Source organism: Phyllobates terribilis, unplaced genomic scaffold (assembly GCF_046119375.1).
Source record: "Phyllobates terribilis strain yellow unplaced genomic scaffold, ASM4611937v1 Scaffold_13__5_contigs__length_258822181, whole genome shotgun sequence".
NCBI classification, from domain to species: Eukaryota; Metazoa; Chordata; class Amphibia; order Anura; family Dendrobatidae; genus Phyllobates; species Phyllobates terribilis.
In genome coordinates this window covers 117,222,913-117,248,742 of record NW_027362773.1, presented here as the reverse complement: position 1 = coordinate 117,248,742, position 25,830 = coordinate 117,222,913, and the positions used below count along the sequence as shown (strand labels likewise).

Below are 25,830 nucleotides of genomic sequence, written 5' to 3'. Positions count from 1 at the left end.
TTTTATCTGCTGCAGATCTAGCAGTTCTCTGAATGATAACCCCACCCACACCACTGATTGGCTGCTTTCTGTTTACACTGCACATGGGCAGAAAGCTGCCAATCAGGGGTGGGGGCTTGGTTTACTAGTCTTCTAGTGATAATCTCCTGCTGATAAAACAGTGATTTTATTGAAAACTACAGAAAGCAGCCCAGTAAGTGACACATCACTGAAATCAGGGTTTCTGCCTCTACATTATGCTGTTCTCAGATTGGGTGCCAAAAACCCAATGAAAGATTCCCTTTAAGCACCACTATATTCTGGTTAATGAGCTCTCCCTTTTCCTAACCATGCGAAAAGTTGTAAGTGAAATTGAGTAAAAGTAATTAAAAATAGTTATTTATATGATTTTGATTAAAATATAGTGTGTGTGAATATATTCATAGGGGATTCATTAAAGGATAATTTTCAAAATGACTATAACAGTGTTTTTTTCCGACTTATGAATTTCCAACAGTTGCAAATCTTTCCTTATGCCCAATATTTTGCAACACATATATTGTATGATGAATTGTCAATTAATTGTAGTTTTCCTGTAATATATGTAGTGCTTTAACATTACGTAAGGTCTAATGTTAAGGCCCCCATATGACTAAAGTTTAGTGTTTATGAAGGGCTCTACCCCTACAGATGATGTCGGGGGAGAGAAAGATCCGCCCAGTTGGATTTCCAATGATCGATCCTGTTTTCTGAAAGATAAATCACTGCCCGAGTAGTTTGTCAATGGTTCTCTCATAGATAATACATGCGCCCTCATCCATGCTTTGCCATGTATGGCTTAGTAAAGGGTGGTAGATGTCGGAGGAACGATCGTTTGGCCGATAGTTATCTAATATATATGAGGGCCTTTAGTGCTTTAAATTATTAAATTATCTAAATTTCTTTGTACTTTCATAGGAGCCAGACGGTGGCAGTTTAGTGGATAAAGATCATCTAATTGGAGATGGAGGCCAGGATGATAAAGAGAGGAAAAAAGCAGAGGATGATGTTGTAAAGAGACATCCACAAGATACAAAGGCAGAAACTGGTGAAAAGTCATTAAAAGCAGAGCAAGGCATTGATCAGTCACAGCCACAAACTGAAAGTGATAAAGAAAGTAACAAACATCCCAAAAATATTGATCCTGATGATCAGATAATCCAAAACCATTTAAAAGACTCTTCTTCGGAGCTACTGCCATTAGAAGGTTCGGCTAGTTCAAAAACTCAGAAGCTACAGATGAAGGATAGAGAACAACGTGATGGAGAGATACAATCCTTAAAGCTGGAGCTCGTAATGAGAACTGAAGAGGTACAGTCATTAAGAACACAGTTAGGATTGAGTGCGGAAGAGGTCAACTCTTTACAATGTCAACTAAATCTAAAAACTGGGGATGAGCAAGTGCTAAAGACACAGCTGGAGTCATCTCAGAGAGATGTTCAGACATTAAAAACACAACTGGAATTGAGCACCGGAGAAGTACAATCTCTGACGACCCAACTGGAGATCAGTACTAGCGAGTCACAGTCATTAAAGACTCAACTAGGACACAGCGATGGAGATGTACGGTCACTGAAGGCACAACTAGAATCGAGCAGAAATGGAGAACAATCTCTGGACGCACAACTGGAATTAATAAGTGGACAGGTAAAGTCATTGAGGACAGAGTTGGAACTGAGTACTGGAACGGTAGAGTCACTGAAAGCACAGATTGATTTGAGTGTTGCAGAGGTGCAATCACAAAAGGTCCAACTGGAGTTGAGTGTCGGAGAGTCAAGATCCTTGAAGACACAACTGGAGCTGAATGCAGGAGAGCTTGAGTCCCTGAAGACACAACTGGAATTGAGAGCCGAAGAAGTTCAATCATTGCAGACCCAGCAGAAACTGAGAGCCGAAGAGGTGCGGACACTGAAGACTCGTCTGGAATTAGGTAAAGACGAGATACATTCTCTAAATTCAAAACTTGAATTCAGCGCTACTGAGATAGAGTCGATAAAGAAACAGGTACAAGAGAAAGAAAATGAAAACACGACGTTGCAGAGACAACTATATGAGAAGGTGGTGGAGGTAACATTACTAAAACAGCAGTTATCTGATATGAGAGACTCGCACTTACTTAAGCAGCATCTACAAGAAAGTTCTGAGGAGATGCAGCTCTTAAAAATGCAGTTAGCAGCTAGCACGAGGGATATGCAATCCATAAAGATGCATCTTCAACAAAGAGAGGAAGAATCGTTAAAGAAGCAGTTTGAAGAAAGCACAAGTGAAACAGAGATGCTAAAAAGACAACTGGAAGATAGAACTGCAGAGGTTCAAACTCTTAAAGCAAACTTGGAGAAAAGAGAAGAATTAGAGCAGCTATGGAAGAAGCAACTGGAAGAAAAGTCTGGAGAAATACATTTACTAAGGAAAAACTTAGAAAATAGAGAAGAGTTGGAGCATTTAGTGAAGAGACAACTGGAAGAGAAAACTGTTGAAGCGCAGATTCTCAAGAAAAATGTAGAGAAAAGAGAACAAACCGAGCGAGCGCTGAAGAAGCAGCTGGAAGAGAGACATAATGAAGTAAATCAACTTACACGGAATTTGGAAAAAATAAATGAATTAGTGAAGTTAATGGAGAGCCAACTGGAAGAGAGAACGGGGGAGATACAAATACTTAAAAGAAGCTTAGAAAAAGAAGATGAATTAGAACAGCTTCTGAAAAAACAATTGGAAGAGAAAATTGAGGAGGTAAAAGAACTCAGGGAGAACTTGGCCAAAGAAGGAGAATTTCAGAAGTTTGTTAAAAGACAACTGGAAGAGAAGACAAGTGAGGTACAAGAAATGAAGCAGGACTTCGCGAAAAGAGAAGAATTAGATAAGTTAGTGAAGAGACAGCTGGATGAGAGAACATCAGAAGTACAGGAACTCAAAAGAAACTTGGAAAAAATAGAAGGCATAGAACAGTTAGTAAAGAAACAACTGGAAGAGAGCACTGTCACCATCCAGTTCCTTCAAAAGCAGCTACAAGACACTAGTAGTGAGAGTCAATTATTGAGGCGACAGCTTGAACACAGTCAAAGAGAAAAGCTATCAGAGTCCAAGAAACTAGAGGAGAATTCACATAAACTGAAGACCCTAAAAATACAGGTGCAAGAAAAAGATACAGTGGTGCAGTCAATAAAGTTACAACTCAAGGATATGGAGGAAAAATGTCTTCAGCACCAGATTCAAGGGAATATACAAGAAACAGATGTCGTGCAGACTCTGACAGCAGAAACGACTACATTGAAAAGCCAACTTCATGAAATGTCAGACCAATTCGAAAGTCTGACCAGAAAGATACTAAAAACTGCAGATAAAGAGGGGGCTCTACTTAGAAGAATTAAAGAAAGCGAGACGGATATACATGGCCTGCAAAAACAGCTTGAAGAAAGAGAAGAACAAATATTATTCCAGAGAAGACAGATAGACGAGAGCACCGGAAAGCAGCAGTCTCTAAACAGAAAGCTGGAAGAGAGTGACTGGGAGTTGCAAGTACTTAAGAGACATTTAGAGGAAAATGAAGGAAGGAGAAAAGTGCAGCAAAGACAACTAGAAGAACATGCAAGAGAGAGACAATTGCACCAGACCATCATGAAAGAGAATGAGGAAGAAATTCAGTCACTGTTAAGACAGTCGAAAGACAAAGAAATAAGGGAGATTTCACTGAGGAGGCAAATTAAAGAAAAAGTAGAAGAGATAGAATCCTTAAAAGGGCAGCTTCAAAAAAGTACAGAAGAAATAGAATCACAAAAAAGACATCTAGACGAAAGAAGTGGGGAGAACTTCATGCTCAACAGACGCTTGGAGGAAAGAGAGCAGCTTTTAAAGAGACATCTGGAAGAAAACAGTGCAGAACTCCAGTTCCTCAGGAGACAGTTGCAAGAGAGTGCCGAACAAGAAAAGTCCTGGAAGATCCAAATGGAAGAAAATGAAAGAGAGAGGCTGTCTTTGAAACGACAGTTGGATGAGAGAATATTGCAAGCTACAGAAAAACACATACATGATGGTACGGAGATTGAAATGCTGAAAAGACAAGTGGATGAAATGTCTAAAGAAAGAGAGCACATGAGCAGTTTAATTCATGAAGAAAGCAAGAAGTCAGAGACAGGGGAGGTAAAATCACTGGAAGAACAGATGCAGCAGAAAGATGAACAGTCGCAATGTCTAATGAAGCAACTTCAAGAAAGCGCCGAAAAGGCTGAAATCTCTCAGAAACTGCTCCACAAAAAAGAAAATGATATACAAACCCTCAAAAGCCAGTTAGAGGAATGCACAGGAAAAGAGCATTCGCTAATAAAACAGCTGAAAGAAAGGGAGATATCTGAGCAGTCTCTCATGTGCAAACTGGATGAGAGTAAAAAGTTATCAGAACTTCTTCAAAGACAACTGCAAGAAAGTGCAGACGATATGCAGGTTCTTAAAAGTCAGCTAGAACAAAGCGCTGGAGAAAAAACATCCTTCAAAAGAAAAGCCGAAGACAGTAAAACACACAGCAGTTCTCAAGAGTCAGAACCTCGGAAAAGGCACTTGGAAGCAAAGTCTGGAGAAGTAATTGTGATGAAAAAATTGCTGCAAGAAGAAGGTCAGGAGCCAAAATTAATAAAACGGCTAGAACAAAACACGCACCCAATTCTACAACCATCAACTGTTTCTGAGTCTAAAACTGAGAATATTGAATCCACTCTTTCATATTCCAAGAGTTTAGCTTCTAACTCAGAAGAAAAAACTCTTTATGGATCATCTAGTCAAGTGACCTCTACTACAGAGCGACGTTCTTCACCTGATTCCAATTCTGCTCATACCCCTCTTTCTGCAACAGAATCGCCATTGTCTTTGCTACTTATAGAACTGCATGGTGTGCGCAGAGAGAGGTCAGATTTACAAGGACGTTATGACTCCCTTCTCAGGGACCTTCAAAGACAAGAAGGAGAGCTGGAAAGGATGCAAAGAGAATTGAGGCGAGGTCGGAACGCCATGAGAGTGCTGAAACAAGAGCATCGTGAGCTACAGGAGAGGTAAGGCAATATTGTCACCAAGGTGAGGGAAAGACTAAGTGCACAATGAAGGAAAGAGGGGGAGGAAGTCCAAACACTAGGGAAAGGGGGAGTGGAGACCCCTAGGCAGATCTGACAACACCCTGTCTCCCCTAACATCCCTAAATAGGTTCTGCACCTTTCGCCGAGCAGGAAACCTAATCCCTGACTGCCCCTAGCGATAGGCCCTGATTAGGGAGGGGACGGGGTGAGCACTAGTCAGCCCCCACTGCAACTAAAGACAAACAGGTAAACAGACAAGGGAATACACTTAGCTTGAGAAGACACCAGAGAGATCACGCCAACTATCCTCCAAGGGAACTCCAAGAAGACACTAGCCGACTACTAGTACTGCAAGCTTGGACAGAGGAAAATAGAGCTATCACCGGCAACTCTCTGGAGAGACTGAAGGTATTTAAACATCCAGCAAGGGTGTGTCATTTAGCAGCAGAAGGTGAAGGTAACTGCTAGGTCCTAGAGAAAGCAGGATATCAATGCACTGCAGAGATGGAAAGATCAAGAAGGTGCCTGCAGAGCCAAGCGCAATGACCTTCTACAGCTGGATCCAGAATGACTGATTGTCACACCTGACACACCCATGACAAATATCTCCAGAACTGTCTCACAAGGGCTGACTGGCTGCTACTGAAATAAACTGCAATTTATATAGTGCCCCAAAACCCCTAGAAGTTAAGTGTGTGCCCCTTTAGGGCATCAGAACCTGAGCCCACCAAGGGAGCATCTGGCCAATCAGATTTTTTTAGACTACAGCATACTGCGAAAACTATCGTATTATTATATAAAAGTGATATATAATTTGTACTGTATACTTGCCCGGTAGGTTCTCTCAACTTTCCATACAAGGGGAACAGATCCAGCAGGAACAGCAAAGAAAAGTGCAAGAGCAGAAGGACAAAATTCAAGAATTTCACATGGAAAATCAAAGACTACAAGACGAGCACAAGAGGTGAATAAATCGGTAAAATGGATCGTTGCCTTAAAAGGTTCCCCCTAGAAATACACAAGGACAATCCTAAATCCTCTCCTTAAGCTTAGCTCTTTACTATGTAACCTTCAGTGTCTCATTTATTGCTTCAGTCAATTAACTGATGGAACTTACTCTTTCAACGTAGACTTCAGGAGGAGCTGTCTCGATTAGAGAAGACCTATACCGAAAAGACCTCAGAGCTAAGAGAAATGAAGAGACAGCTAGGAGCCGAGCAGAGACAGCGAGAGCAGCTTGAGAGAGAGCGTTTGGAATTGAAGGAGACTGTACAACGAGTGGAGATCAGCAATACTGGTCTATCTGAACAATGCCAGGTTAGTATTCCTATGTAAATTTGTTGCCATCAATAGTAAATGTATTCAGATAGACGATGACACATGATGGCACATTGGAAAGTGATGGCCCCGATGAGAGCAAAAATGTCAACCTACCCCTAAAGATGAGTAATTCTTTGTTTTTATTGTCATTTAGGTGTTATCCCAGGTGAAATTTACTATTCAGGAGCAGAATAATCATTTACTATCTCAGATTAATACATTAACCCAAGACAATCGTGAATTATTGGAGAAGAGCTTGGAAAGTGGAGCTTTGAGGCAAGAGGAGGAAAGATGCTACCGGTAAGGCTGTCATATTTATTGAGGGCACCGGTATTCAAAGACTACATTCTGTCCATATTTATAGGAAAGAAAGAGAGAAATTTGTGCTTGTTGGTTACCATTTCAGTTATTATTTCTAATTGTTTCCATGAGTATAAAATTGGAAGAGGATTGTCATGGTCCAATGCAGAAAGTGCTGTGTTCTTACTGATGTTAATATTGGTAAGGATTAGTGTTGAGCGAGTATGTTCTGTCCGAGTATGCTCGGGCCGAGCTCCGAGTATTTACAGCTGCTCGGTGATATGGTTGAATCGCTCCCGTGTGCATGATTTGCAACTTTTTGACAGTTTTATTACATGTGAGGAATGTGTAAGAAATAGAAATTCCTCTCATGTAATAAAACTGTCAAACAGTTGCAAATCATGCACACGGGAGGGATTCAACCATATCACCGAGCAGCTGTAAATACTCGGAGCTCGGCCCGAGCATACTCGGCGAAAGGGTTAATAGAACATACTCGATCAACACTACTAAGGATGCTCCCTGAACATTTACAGGATTTGTAATTGCAGTGTTATGTTGTATTGTATAGTTTACATAGGATATAAAAATACCTAGGTCCATCAAATTCAACCTTCTTCCGCCAATTGTCATTTTGTGCTTCGGGGAGTTTGGAGATAAAACATGCACAAAAAAGTGGAAATACTGTAATGAACTCATCTTTCTTCGATTTTTAGAGAGAAATTGACAGAGTTGAAGCACGAGAAGCAAAAGCTCCTCGATAAGATCATGGATCAGTATAGAGTCCTGGAACCGGCTCCTGCAGCACACAGGTAACTCCTTACTCCAAAACACAAGCACACATATTTAGGGGTCGACACTTACAGTGAAGGGCCCCAGCATAGAATTTGTCTAATACAGTACCTAATTACCCAGAGGGTAGATGTTAGTTCACAATTAGTGTTGAGCGAACATGCTCGACACTGCTCGGTACTCGCCCGAGCATCACGCTACTCGGGATGTTCGACGAGCACCGAGCATTTCCGGGTTACTCGGGCGGGAGCTCGGGTCTCCGCCCTGCATGTTTGGCGCTCTTTACAGAGCCAATGAACATGCAGGGATTGCCAGCCAGTCACTGTAATGCTGCAGCCATGTTGGTTGTGGGCATTACAGTGATTGGCTGGCCGCACAGCGTCACCTCGAGTATTTAAAACCGGGCGCCGCCATCTTGGACACAGTCGCTCCGGATTAGACAGTGTAGGGACAGCGCTGCTGATTTAGGGAGAGATATAAACTGCGAAATAGTTAGTGTAGGGTCTGTAAAGGCTGCCAGAACAAACAAACAGTCCTTCTCAGGACTAATATCCATCCCAGATACCAGGCAGGCAGGCTGTATAGGAGACACAGTGGTTATACCAGCAAACGCTGCATTACAGTCCTGTGTGCTCCTGTTGCTGAAATTGCTGGACTTAGCACCAGGTGTCGGGGGCCAGGAAAAATCCTTTTTTTTCATCTAAATCCTCCTTTTTTTTTTTTCCTTCACACTGTACAAATACCCGTCTTATTAACCTTTTGGTGTGTCCCCCCCCCCCCCCAAAAAAAAAGCGTATCTCTGATTTTTCAGACACAAATATAACTGTTGAAAAAGTCTGGTGTAGGCTAGAGAAACAGAAGTGTTGTTTTGCACTTCCACGGTTCAAACCTCTGTATTATCCATTTTGGGCCATTTGTATCTAAAAAAAAAAAAAAAACAGTTTGAGTGTGTCGCTCACTGTTCAGCCGCAAATCTATATATTTAAAAAAGTCTGGTATACCCCAGTAAACAATAACTGTGGTTTTGCCATCCCACGGTAAAAAATCTCTATTATTCATGTTTTGGTATTTTTTCCGTAAAGAAAAACAGTAGTGTCTCCTGACTGCTGTGACACAAAAATATATCTGTTGAAAATAGTCTTGTGTAGGCCCGACATCCCAGTGTGGTTTCGCAGTTCCACGGGTCAAATCGCTGTACTATCCAGTTTTGGGCCTTTGGTATCTAAAAAAAAAGCAGTTTGAGTGTGTCGCTCACTGTTCAGCCGCAAATATCTCTATTTAAAAAAGTGTGGTATACCCCAGTAACAATAACTGTGGTTTTGCCATCCCACGGTAAAAAATCTCTATTATTCAGCTTTTGGTATTTTTTTCCGGAAAGAAAAACAGTAGTGTCTCCTGACTGTTGTGACACAAAAATATATCTGTTGAAAATAGTCTTGTGTAGGCCCGACATCCCAGTGTGGTTTCGCAGTTCCATGGGTCAAATCGCTGTACTATCCAGTTTTGGGCCTTTGGTATCTAAAAAAACAGCAGTTTGAGTGTGTCGCTCACAGTTCAGCCGCAAATATCTCTATTTAAAAAAGTGTGGTATACCCCAGTAAACAATAACTGTGGTTTTGCCATCCCACGGTAAAAAATCTCTATTATTCAGCTTTTGGTAGTTTTTTCCGTAAAGAAAAACAGTAGTGTCTCCTGACTGTTGTGACACAAAAATATATCTGTTGAAAATAGTCTTGTGTAGGCCCGACATCCCAGTGTGGTTTCGCAGTTCCACGGGTCAAATCGCTGTACTATCCAGTTTTGGGCCTTTGGTATCTAAAAAAAAAGCAGTTTGAGTGTGTCGCTCACTGTTCAGCCGCAAATATCTCTATTTAAAAAAGTGTGGTATACCCCAGTAAACAATAACTGTGGTTTTGCCATCCCACGGTAAGAAATCTCTATTATTCAGCTTTTGGTAGTTTTTTCCGTAAAGAAAAACAGTAGTGTCTCCTGACTGTTGTGACACAAAAATATATCTGTTGAAAATAGTCTTGTGTAGGCCCGACATCCCAGTGTGGTTTCGCAGTTCCACGGGTCAAATCGCTGTACTATCCAGTTTTGGGCCTTTGGTATCTAAAAAAAAAGCAGTTTGAGTGTGTCGCTCACTGTTCAGTCGCAAATATCTCTATTTAAAAAAGTGTGGTATACCCCAGTAAACAATAACTGTGGTTTTCCTCTTCCACGGTTCTAATCTACTCTTTATTACCCTTTTTCCATTGATAGTGCAAGTGTAAGCTATTTTACTTAATTTACAATGGGCAAGGCGCGTGGCAAGGGACGTGGAAGTGGACGTTCTGGTGATGGTTCGTGCAGAGGACGGGGCCGTGGCCAAGGTCAAAATGTGCTACAACCAACAGCCACATCTTCTCGCTCCCACTTCTTGACCGAATTACTAGGGAAGCACAGAACAACACCAGTATTGAGAACTGATCAGTGTGAACAGGTTATTAATTGGATAGCAGATAATACTTCCAGTTACCTGGGCACCACCACCTCCGGTCTGTCTTCCACACGGTCAACTCTTAGTAGCCGTGAGTCTCGACCGCATACTCCTCCTCACCCTGATGCTCCTTCCTCCCACCATGCCGAGTGTCGTCAGACAGCAAGTGATCCCACACTTGGACACTCTGAAGAGCTGTTCACTGGTCCATTTCCATATTTGGGCCCCTCGCCCGATACGCTTGAAGTGGTGGAAGAGGAGATCCCATGTTGCGATGCCCAAATATTTGAACAGCCACGGCCACAGGAAGTCGACGTTGGCAATCTGTCACAAGAGGTGGACGATGACGAGACACAATTGCCAGGAAGTGAGGAGGAGGATCGTGGTGCGCAACTGGAAGAGGAGGAGGTGGTGGATGATCTAGTAGCTGACCCAACGTGGCAGGAGGACATGCAGAGTGAGGCCAGCAGCACACAGGGGGAGGGAGGCAGAGTACCCCAACAGGCAGGAAGAAGCAGTGTGGTGGCCGCAGACAGAAGGCAGGCAACCGTTCCCCGTAACACCAACACGAGGGACGTTGCCAGTACAAGCGGTAGGTCTTCCAGAGTCTGGAATTTTTTTAAAGACTCTGCTGATAACCCCAAAAAGGCCATATGTTCCACCTGCCATGCCAGCATCAGCAGGGGTGACAAAACTACCAGCCTGACCACCACCAGCATGATCAGGCACATGGCAGCAAAGCACCCGACTTTGTGGGGCGAAACCCAGGGTCCACGACCAGTGTCAGCGGGTGTCACCACTGCTTCTTCTACTTTTGTGCGTGCAATAGAACCCCCTGTTGTGTGTGCAAGGCAATCCCCTGTCCATACTGCATGTAAAGATGCCCCCTCCTCTCAGTCTTCACTTGTTATGGCAGTTTCTCAAGAAACAGCATCAACGTCCCACCGCAGCGTTCAATTGTCCATATCCCAGACCTTTGAACGAAAGCGGAAATTCGCAGCTAACGCCCCACAGGCCACAGTCCTAAATTCGCACATTTCACGACTGCTTGCGTTGGAAATGCTGCCTTTTAGGCTGGTGGAGACGGAATCCTTCCGCAATCTTATGGCGGTGGCCATCCCTCGGTACTCGGTCCCCAGCCGACACTATTTTGCCCGGTGTGCCATCCCCGCACTACACAAGCACGTGTCCCAAAGCATCTGCTGTGCCCTCAACAACGCAGTTACTGGGAGAGTCCACCTGACAACGGACACGTGGACAAGTGCTTGTGGCCAGGGACGGTACATCTCTCTGACGGCACACTGGGTAAACATAGTGGAAGCCGGGACCCAGTCGGACCTTGGGGCGGAACACATCCTCCCCACACCGAGGATTGCGGGCCCTATGTCAGTCAGAGTTGCCCCCACAGTGTACAGCTCCTGCGCATCCTCCTCCTCCTCCTCCTCCTCATGTTCAGCCTCCATCTCAGATATCACCACATCAGTTACAAGCTGGAAGCACTGCTGTACTGCCTCCGCCAAGCAGCAACAGGTTGTGCTGAAACTCATAAGCTTAGGTGATAAATCTCACACTGCTTGTGAGTTGTGGACAGCTGTGAAAGAGCAGGCAGATCTGTGGCTGAGACCGCTGAACCTACATCCCGGCATGGTCGTGTGTGACAATGGCCGTAACCTGGTGGCGGCTCTGAGGCGAGGTGAGATCACACACGTACCATGCCTGGCTCATGTGCTTAACCTCGTGGTTCAGCGGTTTCTTAAATCGTACCCCGAGTTGCCAGATCTGCTTGTGAAAGTACGCCGCCTGTCAGCTCATTTTCGCAAGTCGGCTACAGCTTCCGCCGCCCTTGCTGTGTTGCAGCAGCGTTTGCAGCTTCCGGCACACCGACTGGTGTGTGATGTCCCCACACGTTGGAACTCTACCCTCCACATGTTGCAAAGGATTTGTGAGCAGAAGAGAGCAGTTGTGGAGTACCAGCTGCAACAAGGCCGTCGATATTCAGGTCAGACTCCACACATAAGACCTCAGGAGTGGACCTGGATATCTGACATATGTACCATCCTGACAAACTTTGAGGAGGCCACCAAGATGGTGAGTGGCGATGACGCCATCATTAGTGTCAGCATCCCACTTGTCTGTCTTTTGCAACGCTCTCTGCAGAGAATTAAAGAGGAGGCATTGCAGCCAGAGTATGATGAGATGGATCAAGAAGCCGTAGCGGGCGATTACACACAGCCCAACCTCATCTGATCCCAACATGCATTGGGGGACAATGAGGGAGAGGAGGAGGAGGAGGAAGAACAGGAGCTGCTATCATGCGTTGTAGACGGTAGTACCTGTACAAGTGTCATACCGTCGGTTCAGCGTGGGTGGCCTGAGGACAGGGGGGAGGAGGAAGAGGAGGAGGAGGAGGAGAGCATGGTCAGTCGTCATCTTGGTGAGGACACGGAAATCTTGCCCGTTACCAGTCTGGCACGCATGGCTGACTTTATGTTACGCTGCCTTAACCGTGACCCTCGCGTTGTCAAAATGTTGGGTGACAGTCATTACTGGTTGGTGACACTTGTAGACCCCCGCTACAAGGAGAACTTTCACTCTCTTAGTCCTGAGGTGGAGAGGTCTACAAAAATGGGGCAGTACCAGAAGGCCCTTGCTGCAGAACTCTTAAAAAAATTCCCATCTGAACACGCTAGCGGCAGAGGTCACAGTTCGTTGCCCAACCAAGGCGTACAGGCGAGAGAGATGCAACTCCAATCCAGCAGAAGCAGGGGAACACTGTCAACGTTCTGGGACAGTTTTCTGAGACCCGCCCAGCTTACAGGCCCTGAGGCGCGGGGTACTCTCACAAGGAGTGGAAAGTTTCAAAAGATGGTGAGGGAGTACCTTGCCGACCGTACCAGCGTCCTCCGTGATTCCTCTGTGCCTTTTAATTATTGGGTATCCAAGCTGGACACTTGGAATGAACTCGCTCTGTACGCCTTGGAGGTCCTGGCCTGCCCTGCCGCTAGCGTGTTATCGGAGCGTGTTTTTAGTGTCGCTGGGGGAATTATAACTGATAAGCGCACTCGCCTGTCAACTGACAATGCTGACAAGCTGACCCTTATCAAAATGAACAAGGGCTGGATTGGGCCAGACTTCTCATCACCACCAAATGACAGCAGAGTAACATAAAGTCAAATCCACTGTGTTATTTCGGGAGGTGTATTCACATGCACCTCTTCACACCCACACATGGGTATACGCTTCCTCGTTTCGGCTGTTTTATCTTCTTCTCCTTATCCTCAGCCTCCACCACCACTATACCACCAGGGTGCCAGCATTGCAAGTTCCTCCGTCCTTATTTTTGGCAGCTTTTGCTTGCAAGGCATAAGCAAATACCATGGGACACCCACTCCCCAATAATGGGACTTATGTTCGTAATATGCTGTACTGCATGGCTCTTGTAAGGGGCATTGCAAGTTGCTCCGTCCTAATTTTTGGCAGCTTTTGCTTGCAAGGCATAAGCAAATACTATGGGACACCCACTCCCCAATAATGGGACTTATGTTTGTAATATGCTGTACTGCATGGCTCTTGTAAGGGGCATTGCAAGTTGCTCCGTCCTAATTTTTGGCAGCTTTTGCTTGGAAAGCATAAGCAAATACTATGGGAGACCCACTCCCCAATAATGGGACTTATGTTTGTAATATGCTGTACTGCATGGCTCTTGTAAGGGGCATTGCAAGTTGCTCCGTCCTAATTTTTGGCAGCTTTTGCTTGCAAGGCATAAGCAAATACTATGGGAGACCCACTCCCCAATAATGGGACTTATGTTTGTAATATGCTGTACTGCATGGCTCTTGTAAGGGGCATTGCAAGTTGCTCCGTCCTAATTTTTGGCAGCTTTTGCTTGCAATGCATAAGCAAATACTATGGGACACCCACTCCCCAATAATGGGACTTATGTTTGTAATATGCTGTACTGCATGGCTCTTGTAAGGGGCATTGCAAGTTGCTCCGTCCTAATTTTTGGCAGCTTTTGCTTGGAAAGCATAAGCAAATACTATGGGAGACCCACTCCCCAATAATGGGACTTATGTTTGTAATATGCTGTACTGCATGGCTCTTGTAAGGGGCATTGCAAGTTGCTCCGTCCTAATTTTTGGCAGCTTTTGCTTGCAAGGCATAAGCAAATACTATGGGAGACCCACTCCCCAATAATAGGACTTATGTTTGTAATATGCTGTACTGCATGGCTCTTGTAAGGGGCATTGCAAGTTGCTCCGTCCTAATTTTTGGCAGCTTTTGCTTGCAAGGCATAAGCAAATACTATGGGAGACCCACTACCCAATAATGGGACTTATGTTTGTAATATGCTGTACTGCATGGCTCTTGTAAGGGGCATTGCAAGTTGCTCCGTCCTAATTTTTGGCAGCTTTTGCTTGCAAGGCATAAGCTAATACTATGGGAGACCCACTCCCCAATAATGGGACTTATGTTTGTAATATGCTGTACTGGATGGCTCTTGTAAGGGGCATTGCAAGTTGCTCCGTCCTAATTTTTGGCAGCTTTTGCTTGCAAGGCATAAGCAAATACTATGGGAGACCCACTCCCCAATAATGGGACTTATGTTTGTAATATGCTGTACTGCATGGCTCTTGTAAGGGGCATTGCAAGTTGCTCCGTCCTAATTTTTGGCAGCTTTTGCTTGCAATGCATAAGCAAATACTATGGGACACCCACTCCCCAATAATGGGACTTATGTTTGTAATATGCTGTACTGCATGGCTCTTGTAAGGGGCATTGCAAGTTGCTCCGTCCTAATTTTTGGCAGCTTTTGCTTGGAAAGCATAAGCAAATACTATGGGAGACCCACTCCCCAATAATGGGACTTATGTTTGTAATATGCTGTACTGCATGGCTCTTGTAAGGGGCATTGCAAGTTGCTCCGTCCTAATTTTTGGCAGCTTTTGCTTGCAAGGCATAAGCAAATACTATGGGAGACCCACTCCCCAATAATAGGACTTATGTTTGTAATATGCTGTACTGCATGGCTCTTGTAAGGGGCATTGCAAGTTGCTCCGTCCTAATTTTTGGCAGCTTTTGCTTGCAAGGCATAAGCAAATACTATGGGAGACCCACTACCCAATAATGGGACTTATGTTTGTAATATGCTGTACTGGATGGCTCTTGTAAGGGGCATTGCAAGTTGCTCCGTCCTAATTTTTGGCAGCTTTTGCTTGCAAGGCATAAGCAAATACTATGGGAGACCCACTCCCCAATAATGGGACTTATGTTTGTAATATGCTGTACTGCATGGCTCTTGTAAGGGGCATTGCAAGTTGCTCCGTCCTAATTTTTGGCAGCTTTTGCTTGCAAGGCATAAGCTAATACTATGGGAGACCCACTCCCCAATAATGGGACTTATGTTTGTAATATGCTGTACTGGATGGCTCTTGTAAGGGGCATTGCAAGTTGCTCCGTCCTAATTTTTGGCAGCTTTTGCTTGCAAGGCATAAGCAAATACTATGGGAGACCCACTCCCCAATAATGGGACTTATGTTTGTAATATGCTGTACTGCATGTGACGCGCCCCCTGGGCCTTGTGTACACGTGTGTGGGATACCCGGTGCCGGGTCTCTGGGGTCTGCAGTCTCCGTGGCGGTGACCCGGTCCCGTGGCTCAGGCTGGTCAAACCAGTGGCAGTCTTTCTTAGGTTTTGAGGTTAATTGTCCGACTGCGCCACCCGTGGATTGCGGTCAGGGAGTACCACCGCTGCGAGGCAGACCGCTGAGGCTGGTGTTGTGTGCGCAGCATAGAATGGGATAACTCCCCTCGGGAGGAGTATAGCCTCAGGGCAGTGAGTGTGGATGATGGGGGTGATGGTGCACGAGCGCAGCAGGAACGACTCAGAGTCTTTGCAGTGCAGTTCAGGGTCTTTACTGATGATTATAAGGTAGACCCTCCCGGGAGTACTGGCTAGCATAAGAGGCCTGGTCAGTCTGTGAGCAAGCAGGAGTTCCCCTGGCCAGGTGGAGTTGTAGGCCTCCCCGTCTGTCTGCACTCTTCCTGGCTACCTTGCTGTAAGCGGGTAGAAGTAGCCCACGTCCCTGAGTGTACCGTGTAGTGCTCACCCGTATGGCTGGTGACTTGGGGCCTTCTGTTAGCCTCCGCTCCACGACAGTGGTGCTGGTCCCTTGCTTGTGACTGAGCCTCCGGGCTTCTATGGCCAGAGGACCTGAAATCCCATGCCGGCTGGTTTCTGCTGCTGGATATATAAGTCTTCACAGCCTCGGACTCCTGTGTCCGGTTCCTATTGTCTTCTGCCAGGGCGAGCTCTGCTCAGCTTCCAGCCCCTGGTCTTTAGCTCCTAGCTCCTACAGAGCTCCTTGCTGTTACTTTCCCTTGCTCTCACTCTGACTCTGACTGTTCTCTGACTCACTCAACCCCGCCCCAGATCCAGTTTATAAGGGCAGAATTCTCCCCTCCCAGGACTGGGGCAGGAGGATGTTGCATGTTTAAGGGATCCTGACCAGGAAACCTCCCACTTGCTCTCCGACGTAATATCTCTATTACTGTGGTGACCAGACCCCTGGGGTGCCACACATGGCTCTTGTAAGGGGCATTGCAGTTCCTCATAATTTTTGGAAAGCCTTCCATTCACTGCTTAGGCCAACAGTGCACAGGTGACACAGTTGCTATAAATGGAAAAAAAGGTTTAGTTAACGCCCTCTGACCTCCATGTCATTTCCAAGGGGCATTGGAGTGCCTCGAAATTTTTGGTAGGCATTGCACTCACTGTATGCCCTATAACTGTGTAGCCGAACCGCTCCTTTTGTTACAGAAACGTATCCTACAAGACATATCTGGTTGACTGGCCTGATATTGATGTGAATGGTCCCTGTTCCTCCTGCTCTTTCTCCTTTGCCACTACCTCATCCATCATTTATCACCTGAAGCTTTGTTTTAACGGGAGTCATAGAACTTGGATAGTAGCAGGAAAACATCCAGCAATCCTCTGAGGAGGTAGGATATGCGCCAAAACGCTGACCACCTCAGGCCTAGCCGCTACTACATACATGCGCTTGCATTACAACAAAACAAAGCAGATGCTAACTTCTATCATCCTCATCATGCTCCTCACCTTGGCACTCTCAACTCCCCTGATGGAGAAGCCAGGGCCCACCGGAGGAGTCTGATAGTCCGGTGGGCTCGGCCAATGCTGCCCTAAAACAGGCCAGGCTAAGAAAAGTGTGGGAAAGGTTACCGGGACAAATAGGGGTGGCTGGGGACCGAGTATGGACACCCGGCCACCCCCTGGAGGCTGGGGAGCAAGCGGGGACTGAGTATGGATACCAGACCGCCGACACAGCCATGGCGTGGTGGCCAGATTCCGCCTCCACATGCCTAAAAGGCCCAATTTAAAGTGCAAGCAAGCAAGCAGTATGGTATTGCAGCCTGGGGGTGGGTGGGTGGCAGGCTGCATACTTGCACTTGCATTGCAAGGAATGGGAGAGGTACAATTGAACACTGCCCTGGGACAAGGACTTGAATGGGGATAGTTGCAAGTCTGCAACGACAGGTGCAAGGTGGGAGGCATCTTCGCATGTACCATGAACAGGGGTTTGGCATGCACACACTACAGCGGAATAGGCTCTCCTTCCCACTAAATGCACTGGGGAGGGCACAGGTTATGTTTTGGTATACGCGCTTAATCTTATGTATAAGGCACACCAGGACAAATAGGGGCGGCTGGGGACTGAGTATGGATACCTCGCTGCCGAAGCAGCCATGCGGTAGTGGCCAGCTTCGGCCTCCTCCAAACTAAAAGGCCCCATTTCAAGTGCAAGCTAGCAGTATGGAATTGCAGTCTGGGGGTGGGTGGGTGGCAGGCTGCACACTTACACTTGCATTAAAAGAAAACATAGCAGATGCTAACTTCTGTCATCATCATCATGCTCCTCACCTTGGCACTCTCAACTCCACCGATGGAGAAGTCAGGGCCCACCGGAGGAGTCTGGTTCTCTGGTGGGCTCGTCCAATGCTGCCTAAAGCAGGCCGGGCTAAGAAAGGTGTGTGGGGGGATGTTCCAAGGAGAAATAGGGGCGGCTGGAGATCGTTTATGGACACCCGGCTGCCCCCAGGCGGCTGGGGATCGTGTGTGGACACCCGGCCGCGGGGCGGCTGGGGACCGAGTATGGACACCCGGCCGCCGGGCGGCTGGGGACTGAGTATGGATTCCAGGCTACCAACACAGCCATGACGTGGTGGCCAGATTCCGCCTCCACATGCCTAAAAGGCCCAATTTCAAGTTCAAGCAAGCAGTATGGTATTGCAGCCTGGGGGTGGGTGGGTGGCAGGCTGCATACTTGCGCTTGTATTGCAAGGAATGGGGGAGGTACAATTGAACACTGCCCTGGGACTAGAACTTGCATGGGGATAGTTGCAAGTCTGCATCTTCTGATGCGGCAAGGATCACTTATGATGGGCACACTTTTAGACAGTGACCTGGGTGTCAGACATGCTTCAAGGGGTCTTCCCCATGCTGTTCCCATGTCTTTTCAGCACTTTATGCATGTGTCACACAGCACATGGCCAGATAAGGTTGTAAAATGTTAAAATGACATTTCCCGGTGAATGCATTTGTCATAGTTGAAAGCAATACAAAAGTGCAAAAACGCATAAAAAATGCTACTTGTGAACATAGCCGAAGGTGTGGAGGAGTATTTTTGTTTTTGGTCATTTATTTTAACTTATACACAAGTCTTTTCCCTGGAAAGGCTGTTCCTTAACATATTTCACAGGAAAAAAGTTTCACTTTCGTTTTTGAACGTTTTATTGTGAGCCCGTAAAAGTGGCTTAATACCTCTGACCACGTTGTTGACAGCAGTGACCTGGGAGTCAGAAATGCTTCCTGGGGCGATCCCCATGCTGTCCCCATGTCATTTGAGCACTGTCACTATCGTTTTGGGCACTTGTTAGGCTTTTAAAAGACTGCCGGGGGTGCCACCGCAAAAATGCTCGAGTCTCCCATAGACTAACATTGGGCTCGTTGCTCGGGTCGAGCACCCAAGTATCACGGCGAGCTCGGCCCGAGCTTCGAGCACCCGAGCATTTTAGTGCTCGCTCAACACTATTCACAATTCTTTTAGATGGACAAAATAAAAGTCACGTTTTAACTTATCCCTAGTTTAGAGTTTATTTACCCTTAGGGTAATTAGGTATTAGTTATATGGTTTCCCTATAGGAGTGTGAACACCTTCTGTTTTTTGAGAGTAGAATTTGTGACCCCAGTCAGACCCCACTGTATGCATTATATTTCTGTTCACTTTTTTATGATTTTGTTGGAGAGAAAAAACAAACCAATAGCGCCATTTTTTACGCCATGTACCGGTCACGGTAAATAATCTGTCAATGTATTGTACGGGTTTTAAAATTACAGGGATATCAAATAAGTCCATGTTATTTCCTGCTTTGTGACATTTATTTCTAAAAAGTGTATAAGAATGTTACTATTATGTTTTTCATAATTTTTTACTGTATTTTATAGTATTGTTGTAGTAAAAAAATATCTAAGATTTGTAATTTATCTCTAGTATATAGGTATATAGATATGTACTGGTATATAGGGATATTTCGGTACAGTATGCAGAGATGTATGTCTATGCACCAATACAATATTCTTGAAAAATAAGAATACCATTAAGACCTTTAGGCAGAGAAAATCCTCCTATTCCTAGCAGTGCAGCCTGCCGTTCCTGCCAGCCATACTAGAGGTCCCAGGTTTGAACCCTAGGACAGATCACAAGTGAATCATTAACTATACATGATAGCATCTTCTAGGCACAGAGGGCCTGTGATGAACCTACACCTCACAGCCCCGCCTGACTTCCCTATTACGTCGGAGGGATCACCCGGTACGGTCAATCCACTTTCACCAACGTGACATTCTGCACCCTTGGGGATGCGTAAGGTCAGTTTGGCGCAGTTTGACACAGACACCCCCTGTCTCCACGGGCACAGGGAGGCACTGGAAGTGAGAGAGTGTGGCCCACGCAGCCGAGGGCATGGCACAACACTCCCTCACAACCCTGACTGGCTGAGAGGCCCCTTTCACTAGCACCAGTGAAACAGCGCCTGGTCAGCCCGGTAGGACTGCCACCAGTTCCTCATTAGTTATAAGCCCGGTCTGTTAACGGGATTATATTGGGCCAGAAACCAGCCCCGGTAGTATGTGAAGTTAAACCGAATACAGAGAGAGGGAGCACAAGGCCTTACATAAGCATTTAACCCCTTGAACGGTCACTCCCTTTTTCACCACCGAGATGGTCCTAATTCTCCCTCCACTGGATTTTTGTAGCTAAAACTTCAAAACCTATGAAGGATCATAACTTCCAAATGGAAGGTCACAAGGTGGCGGTTTTGGCGCCATCGGAACCGGCCTGGCCCCCTTTATGCTCGGAGACCAAACACGGCTTTGCTACCTGGATTCTGCTAGCCTTTCTGTGTATCTCCCCACCTTGGGGTGTTAGAATGGATCCAGACGTTGGCAGGCATTTGGACCCTTCCAGAAATCTCGAAAAAGTAACTAGTATACAGCTCGGATGTAAGATAACTCCATAATCTCCTTATGAAATTCTGACTGGGAAATTAGGATGAAGCAGTTACACAGTGTGGACCCTAGGGGGTCATCCTGTCATGAGATCCTTGGTACAAGCTAAATTGCTGGGGGTGTTATTTTTTTCTTTTTGAATCTGATGAGGCTAGACCACCTGCTGAGCCAGGCGTCCTATTTCAACTACACATTTTGAAGGAGGATTGTAATCTTGGATTCTTCACAGGGCCCTTTCCTCAATGGTCCAGAAAAAAAGAATTTACACAGGTAGACAACATTTCGACTAGACTGTGTCCAGCCTGGCTCAATACAATGCATTGAGGGAGACCGCACCCATCTAGACAGCACGTGACCACCACATGAATGCAAATCGCAGACTTGTGGTAACGAGCCCACCGCTCCTGGCACTGGGAACGGAAAATCCTCACTGTGTGCATGCGCGCGATGTGAGGATTCTCAAGTCTACAGTTACATAGACTGACGGCAGACTTGTAGCCTAAGGCCGGACAATCCCTTTAAATTTAGGGCTTCTATATAGACTGGTATAACTCTCCTGGTAAACCAGCAGAATTTGTTACTCAGTGGTGTAGGCAAATTGTATATAATGTGCATTAGGTTGAGTGTCTCGCCTGTAAAGCCTTCTCTAGTAGCTCCATACTGGACATGGCAGGTAGAATCGGTTTCATTTCCTGACATTTTTTGTTTTACAGTCACAAGAGGAGTAACTGGATAACTGATAAAATGAAGAGACTCCTGAAGACCAAGGAGAAGCCTTCAAGAGGCCCTGGAGATGCTCCACGTTTTCTGAATCCTCCTATAGAGCCTTCATTGGAGCCAGATAGCCCCACTAAATGTAAGAACAAAACAATGGTTTTATTACTAAAATTCTATAACCCGGAACAGTTCCAATCTGCAAAACCATGCCCAATCTGTTCTAAGAGATAGCATACAAGATTTTAAAATCATGTACAACCCCTTTAAAGAGGACCTGTCAATAGGTTCAAAGTGGCCAATTTTTGCCCTTATTTTATCCTCACTGCTCCCCTAAGTAATCCAATTTTTTATTTTCTTTAAATCCGCCATACAGTCCCAGAGATTTTTATTTAGTACTAACTTTTATGTTCTTTATTAAGGAGGTGTGGCTTACAGGGAAATTATGCAGAACTGCCTAAAGACACGCCCCAGAGGATCCTGTGAGCCACACCCTCTTGAGAAAGACCATAAAAATCAGCACTAAATAACCCACATATCTGGAAACGTATGGCTGATTTAAGGAAGTTTAAAAACTGCATATTGGGGGGAAAAGCTGAAATAAAATAAGAGCAAAAACTGGCCACTTTGGACATAGAGACAGGGAAGGGGAAGAAAACAGTAAGTGAGTGTAGAAGCTGCTCTTATGGTGGTGTAGTGGTAGGGGAGATATTGTAGGTTGCAGGGTTTTCAGAAGAAATATAGTTTCTGGTTGCCTTTGAAGATTTAGAAGTGGGGAAATTCTGACTGGTGGGGGTAGTGAATTCCAGAGTATAGGTGAAGCACATGAGAAGCATGGGGAATGATAGGAGCAGACACAAGAACAGCAAAGAAGAGGTCTTCTGCAGAACAGAGATTACGTGTGGTACTTTTATATAATCTTTGATAATGACTAGCATCTAAATTTGATTTTATATTTATTACATAATATAAAACAGATAGATAAATTCTATAGTTTATGTCTTTTTAAGATAAATGCACAGTGTTTCCTTATTGCGATGTTTCTCTATATTCTCTACCATTGACTACTCAGCTGGAGACGTTGCTCTTCGTCGCAGCAGAAGCTCGCTCAGCGTCTCCAGCCAGTCCTACCAAGTGTCATCTCCACGTTTCCGTCGTATGAAGCTGAGCTCCACCATGCGGAGCAGTGAATCCTTCAGTGCAGCGGACTCTTCTCCCAGAGATAAATTTCGGCTGAGACAAAGGGGGCAAGTACAGGACAGTGAAGAGGACGACACCGGATCTGAAGGCAAGCGGGACAGCAAGGGTGAAGAGACATCATGAGAGGTCAAATGTAAGCAGTGGAGCTGAACACATCTGAGGAGGTTACTGTGTGATGGAAGGCCCGCTCTCTCGTGGACACACAGTATCCATAAAGTGGTCATACCACGATTAAGTATTAATTTAGTCCATCACAGATGAAGTCGTGCCAGCCCCGGCAAATCAAACATCTAGCCAGGGACACCAGAAGTTAAGTGATTCGTGGCCCTCCTGTTTAGTTGCCAGGTGGCACTGACCTGGACGCTAGACCGGAGTCCCGCGAATCGATCCGTCCATCTCTAGGTGGAACTAGAGCTCCTGTCCTCTTTCTCTCTGAAGAAGCTACTTGCCCATGCCGCCTGGGATACATTGGCCCATATTTAATAAGAAAGACACTGTACATACAAGTCTTTACAAAAAATGAAATTGCTGGGGTGAATGGCACGAATGTTTTAATAAAATGCATGCCTCCTAATAAATGTGGCTCCTTTTGGACTTTCTTAAAGTAAAAAATGAAATCTACTCCTCCTAGGAGCAGATGTAAATTTGAACTATTTTGCTATTGGTTTTAATATTTCTAAAGACGAGTAATAGTTATGGTCTAAACCTAAGATATTTAAAGTGACACTCCACCTTGGGGCAGAAAAGTGACTACAGATTCTCTCATCTACAGTCAACCCTACCTGGTGACCTCCGTTTGCCTCCAGTTGCGTCCCCCGCTCAGTATTAACTTCCATTCTTCATGCTTTCAGGAGGAGCACCGCAGGGGTGGGTCTAAACCAATGCAGCACAGCAAAACTAAGGGAGGCGCCAAAGGGAGACTAACCACTGCACTCCCCGGTCACTGCTGCAGCCATCCCTGGAAGCAGGAGGAACGGCAGTACTTAAGTTTACAGGAACTTTTTAAGAATAATGGACAATAATAATTCTTGTTATTTTTCCATATTATTCCCTACAAATATATTTATTGATACATTTACATAGATTTCAGATGAAAAGGCCATGACTGATGTATTTCATATTATTATAATATATCCAGGTAATATCATCCACGTATGGGAAGCAAACAATATCTGTGATTGTATCATTGGGTATTAAGAAAGGCTTTACAGTACAATGAAGGCCAGATATTAGAGGCTCTGTACTTAAAGGGATTTTCCAGTTTCCGAAAAAGCCTTTTCCCCGGTTGCAGCTTGTTCCAGAAAAAATAAACCTCTTTTCTCTCCCTCCCTGGGTCCAGCGCTGAATCTTCGCTGATGCTCCCAGTATCCATTATTGTCTGCAATGCTGATGTCAGACACTGAGAGCAGCAGCAGAAACTCAGCACTGGACCTGAGGAGGGTGAGCAATGCACAGTTTGTTTGCTTTTTCTAAACAAGTTGGGAAAATGGGTTTTCCAAAACTGAAAAACCTCTTTAAAGGGGTTGTCTACTTTATTTCCAGAGCATTTTCCTGAAACAAGCACACTTTCCAAAATATCCACTGGTAAAAAAAAGGATATTTAAGGCCCACCTACAGTCCTGCCCTGGCAACACCCATAAACTAGGGTGGACTTTGAGAATTGTTTTGCCTGTTTACAGAAATACCAGAATTTGCTGAAATTGTTTCCAAAATTCAGGACAGTTCTGGCAAAATCAGAACCAGGGGATGGCTTCAATCCAAAGGTCCATTTAGATGGGTTGATTTTAACCCATTAATCAACGCTGACTGACTATATTACTGGCCATCCATGGGTCTACAAAAACTGTATGGGCAAGGACTGTTAATGCAATAGATCTGCGACCAAAAAGCATCAAGTTATCCTCAGCACATTCCTGTGTACACGGTGCGATGTGCTGCTGATAACAATGATTTCAGAAATCTTCTTTAGGCCACAAAACTGTGGAAACTGTATTGCAGAGTATAAGTAATAGACGGGCAATCAGTTTAAGGCCACGTCCCCACTATCAGTATTTGGTCAGTATTCGGTCAGTATTTTTTCTCAGGAGTGGGAGCCAAAACCAGGAGTGGGTGATAAATGCAGAATTGGTGACTTGTTTCTATTCTACCTTCCTCACCTGGTTTTGGCTCCCACTCCTGAGAAAAAATACTGACCGAATACTGAACACATACTGATAGTGGGGCCGTGGTCTAAGCCTCAAAATCTGACATTTATTTAATGAATCATACATTTATAGATCAGAAGAAAAATCCAACCAGTATCATGATCGGTGTGACTCTTGCTGATGCAATGGAGGCAACTTTACAATTTTTTTTTACACTATTTGTAGACATTAACCAATTTTTGTTTGCTCTCAGGCTGCCATGGAAGTATAATATGTATATATTGTCATTGTTATTAGTTACCAATAAAATGAGTAAATTAAAATCTGAGTACAAGTTGTCCTTTTTTAACTATCATGGACAAAAATGGTCAGAAAAGGTGGCTCAAATAATTATTGTAATTGATTGCTATAGAACCCAACTTTGGCTATGTATGTATATATATATATATATATATATATATATATATATATATATATATATATAAATTTCATTTATATAGCACTTTACAATTCAGACAATTTTACAGACATTATTGGCACTATCCCCATTGGGGCTGACAATCTAGATTATATATATATACTGTATATATATACAGTACAGACCAAAAGTTTGGACACACCTTCTCATTTAAAGATTTTTCTGTATTTTCCTGACTATGAAAATTGTACATTCACACTGAAGGCATCAAAACTATGGATTGACACATGTGGAATTATATACTTAACAAAAAAGTGTGAAACAACTGAAAATATGTCTTATATTCTAGGTTCTTCAAAGTAGCCACCTTTTGCTTTGATGACTGCTTTGCACACTCTTGGCATTCTCTTGATGAGCTTCAAGAGGTAGTCACCGGAAATGGTTTTCACTTCACAGGTGTGCCCTGTCAGGTTTAATAAGTGGGATTTCTTGCCTTATAAATGGGGTTGGGACCATCAGTTGTGTTGTGCAGAAGTCTGGTGGATACACAGCTGATAGTCCTACTGAATAGACTGTTAGAATTTGTATTCTGGCAAGAAAAAAGCAGCTAAGTAAAGAAAAACGAGTGGCCATCATTACTTTAAGAAATGAAGGTCAGTCAGTCCGAAAAAATTGGGAAAACTTTGAAAGTGTCCCAAGTGCAGTTGCAAAAACCATCACGCGCTACGAAGAAACTGGCTCACATGAGGACCCCCCCAGGAAAGGAAGACCAAGAGTCACCTCTGCTTCTGAGGATA

The 25,830-nt window shown here is 44.8% G+C and overlaps 1 protein-coding gene across 5 annotated transcripts in view; it reads left to right on the top strand.

The window, feature by feature from the left end:
• CCDC88B (coiled-coil domain containing 88B) overlaps positions 1-24,580 on the top strand; it is a 95,364-nt gene extending 70,784 nt beyond the window's left edge. For 4 of the 5 annotated variants that reach the window (XM_073658497.1, XM_073658499.1, XM_073658500.1 and 1 more), the window contains 7 exons: positions 937-5,057; positions 5,917-6,042; positions 6,209-6,395; positions 6,553-6,698; positions 7,415-7,510; positions 21,271-21,413; positions 22,344-23,049. In XM_073658497.1, coding sequence (XP_073514598.1) covers positions 937-5,057; positions 5,917-6,042; positions 6,209-6,395; positions 6,553-6,698; positions 7,415-7,510; positions 21,271-21,413; positions 22,344-22,594 — 5,070 coding nt within the window. In that variant the 3' untranslated portion in view covers positions 22,595-23,049. Of the gene's footprint in view, positions 1-936; positions 5,058-5,916; positions 6,043-6,208; positions 6,396-6,552; positions 6,699-7,414; positions 7,511-21,270; positions 21,414-22,343; positions 23,050-23,322 lie in introns of those variants that run through there. The other variant, XM_073658498.1, reaches the window with a different exon arrangement.
• The last annotated feature ends 1,250 nt before the right edge of the window (positions 24,581-25,830 follow it).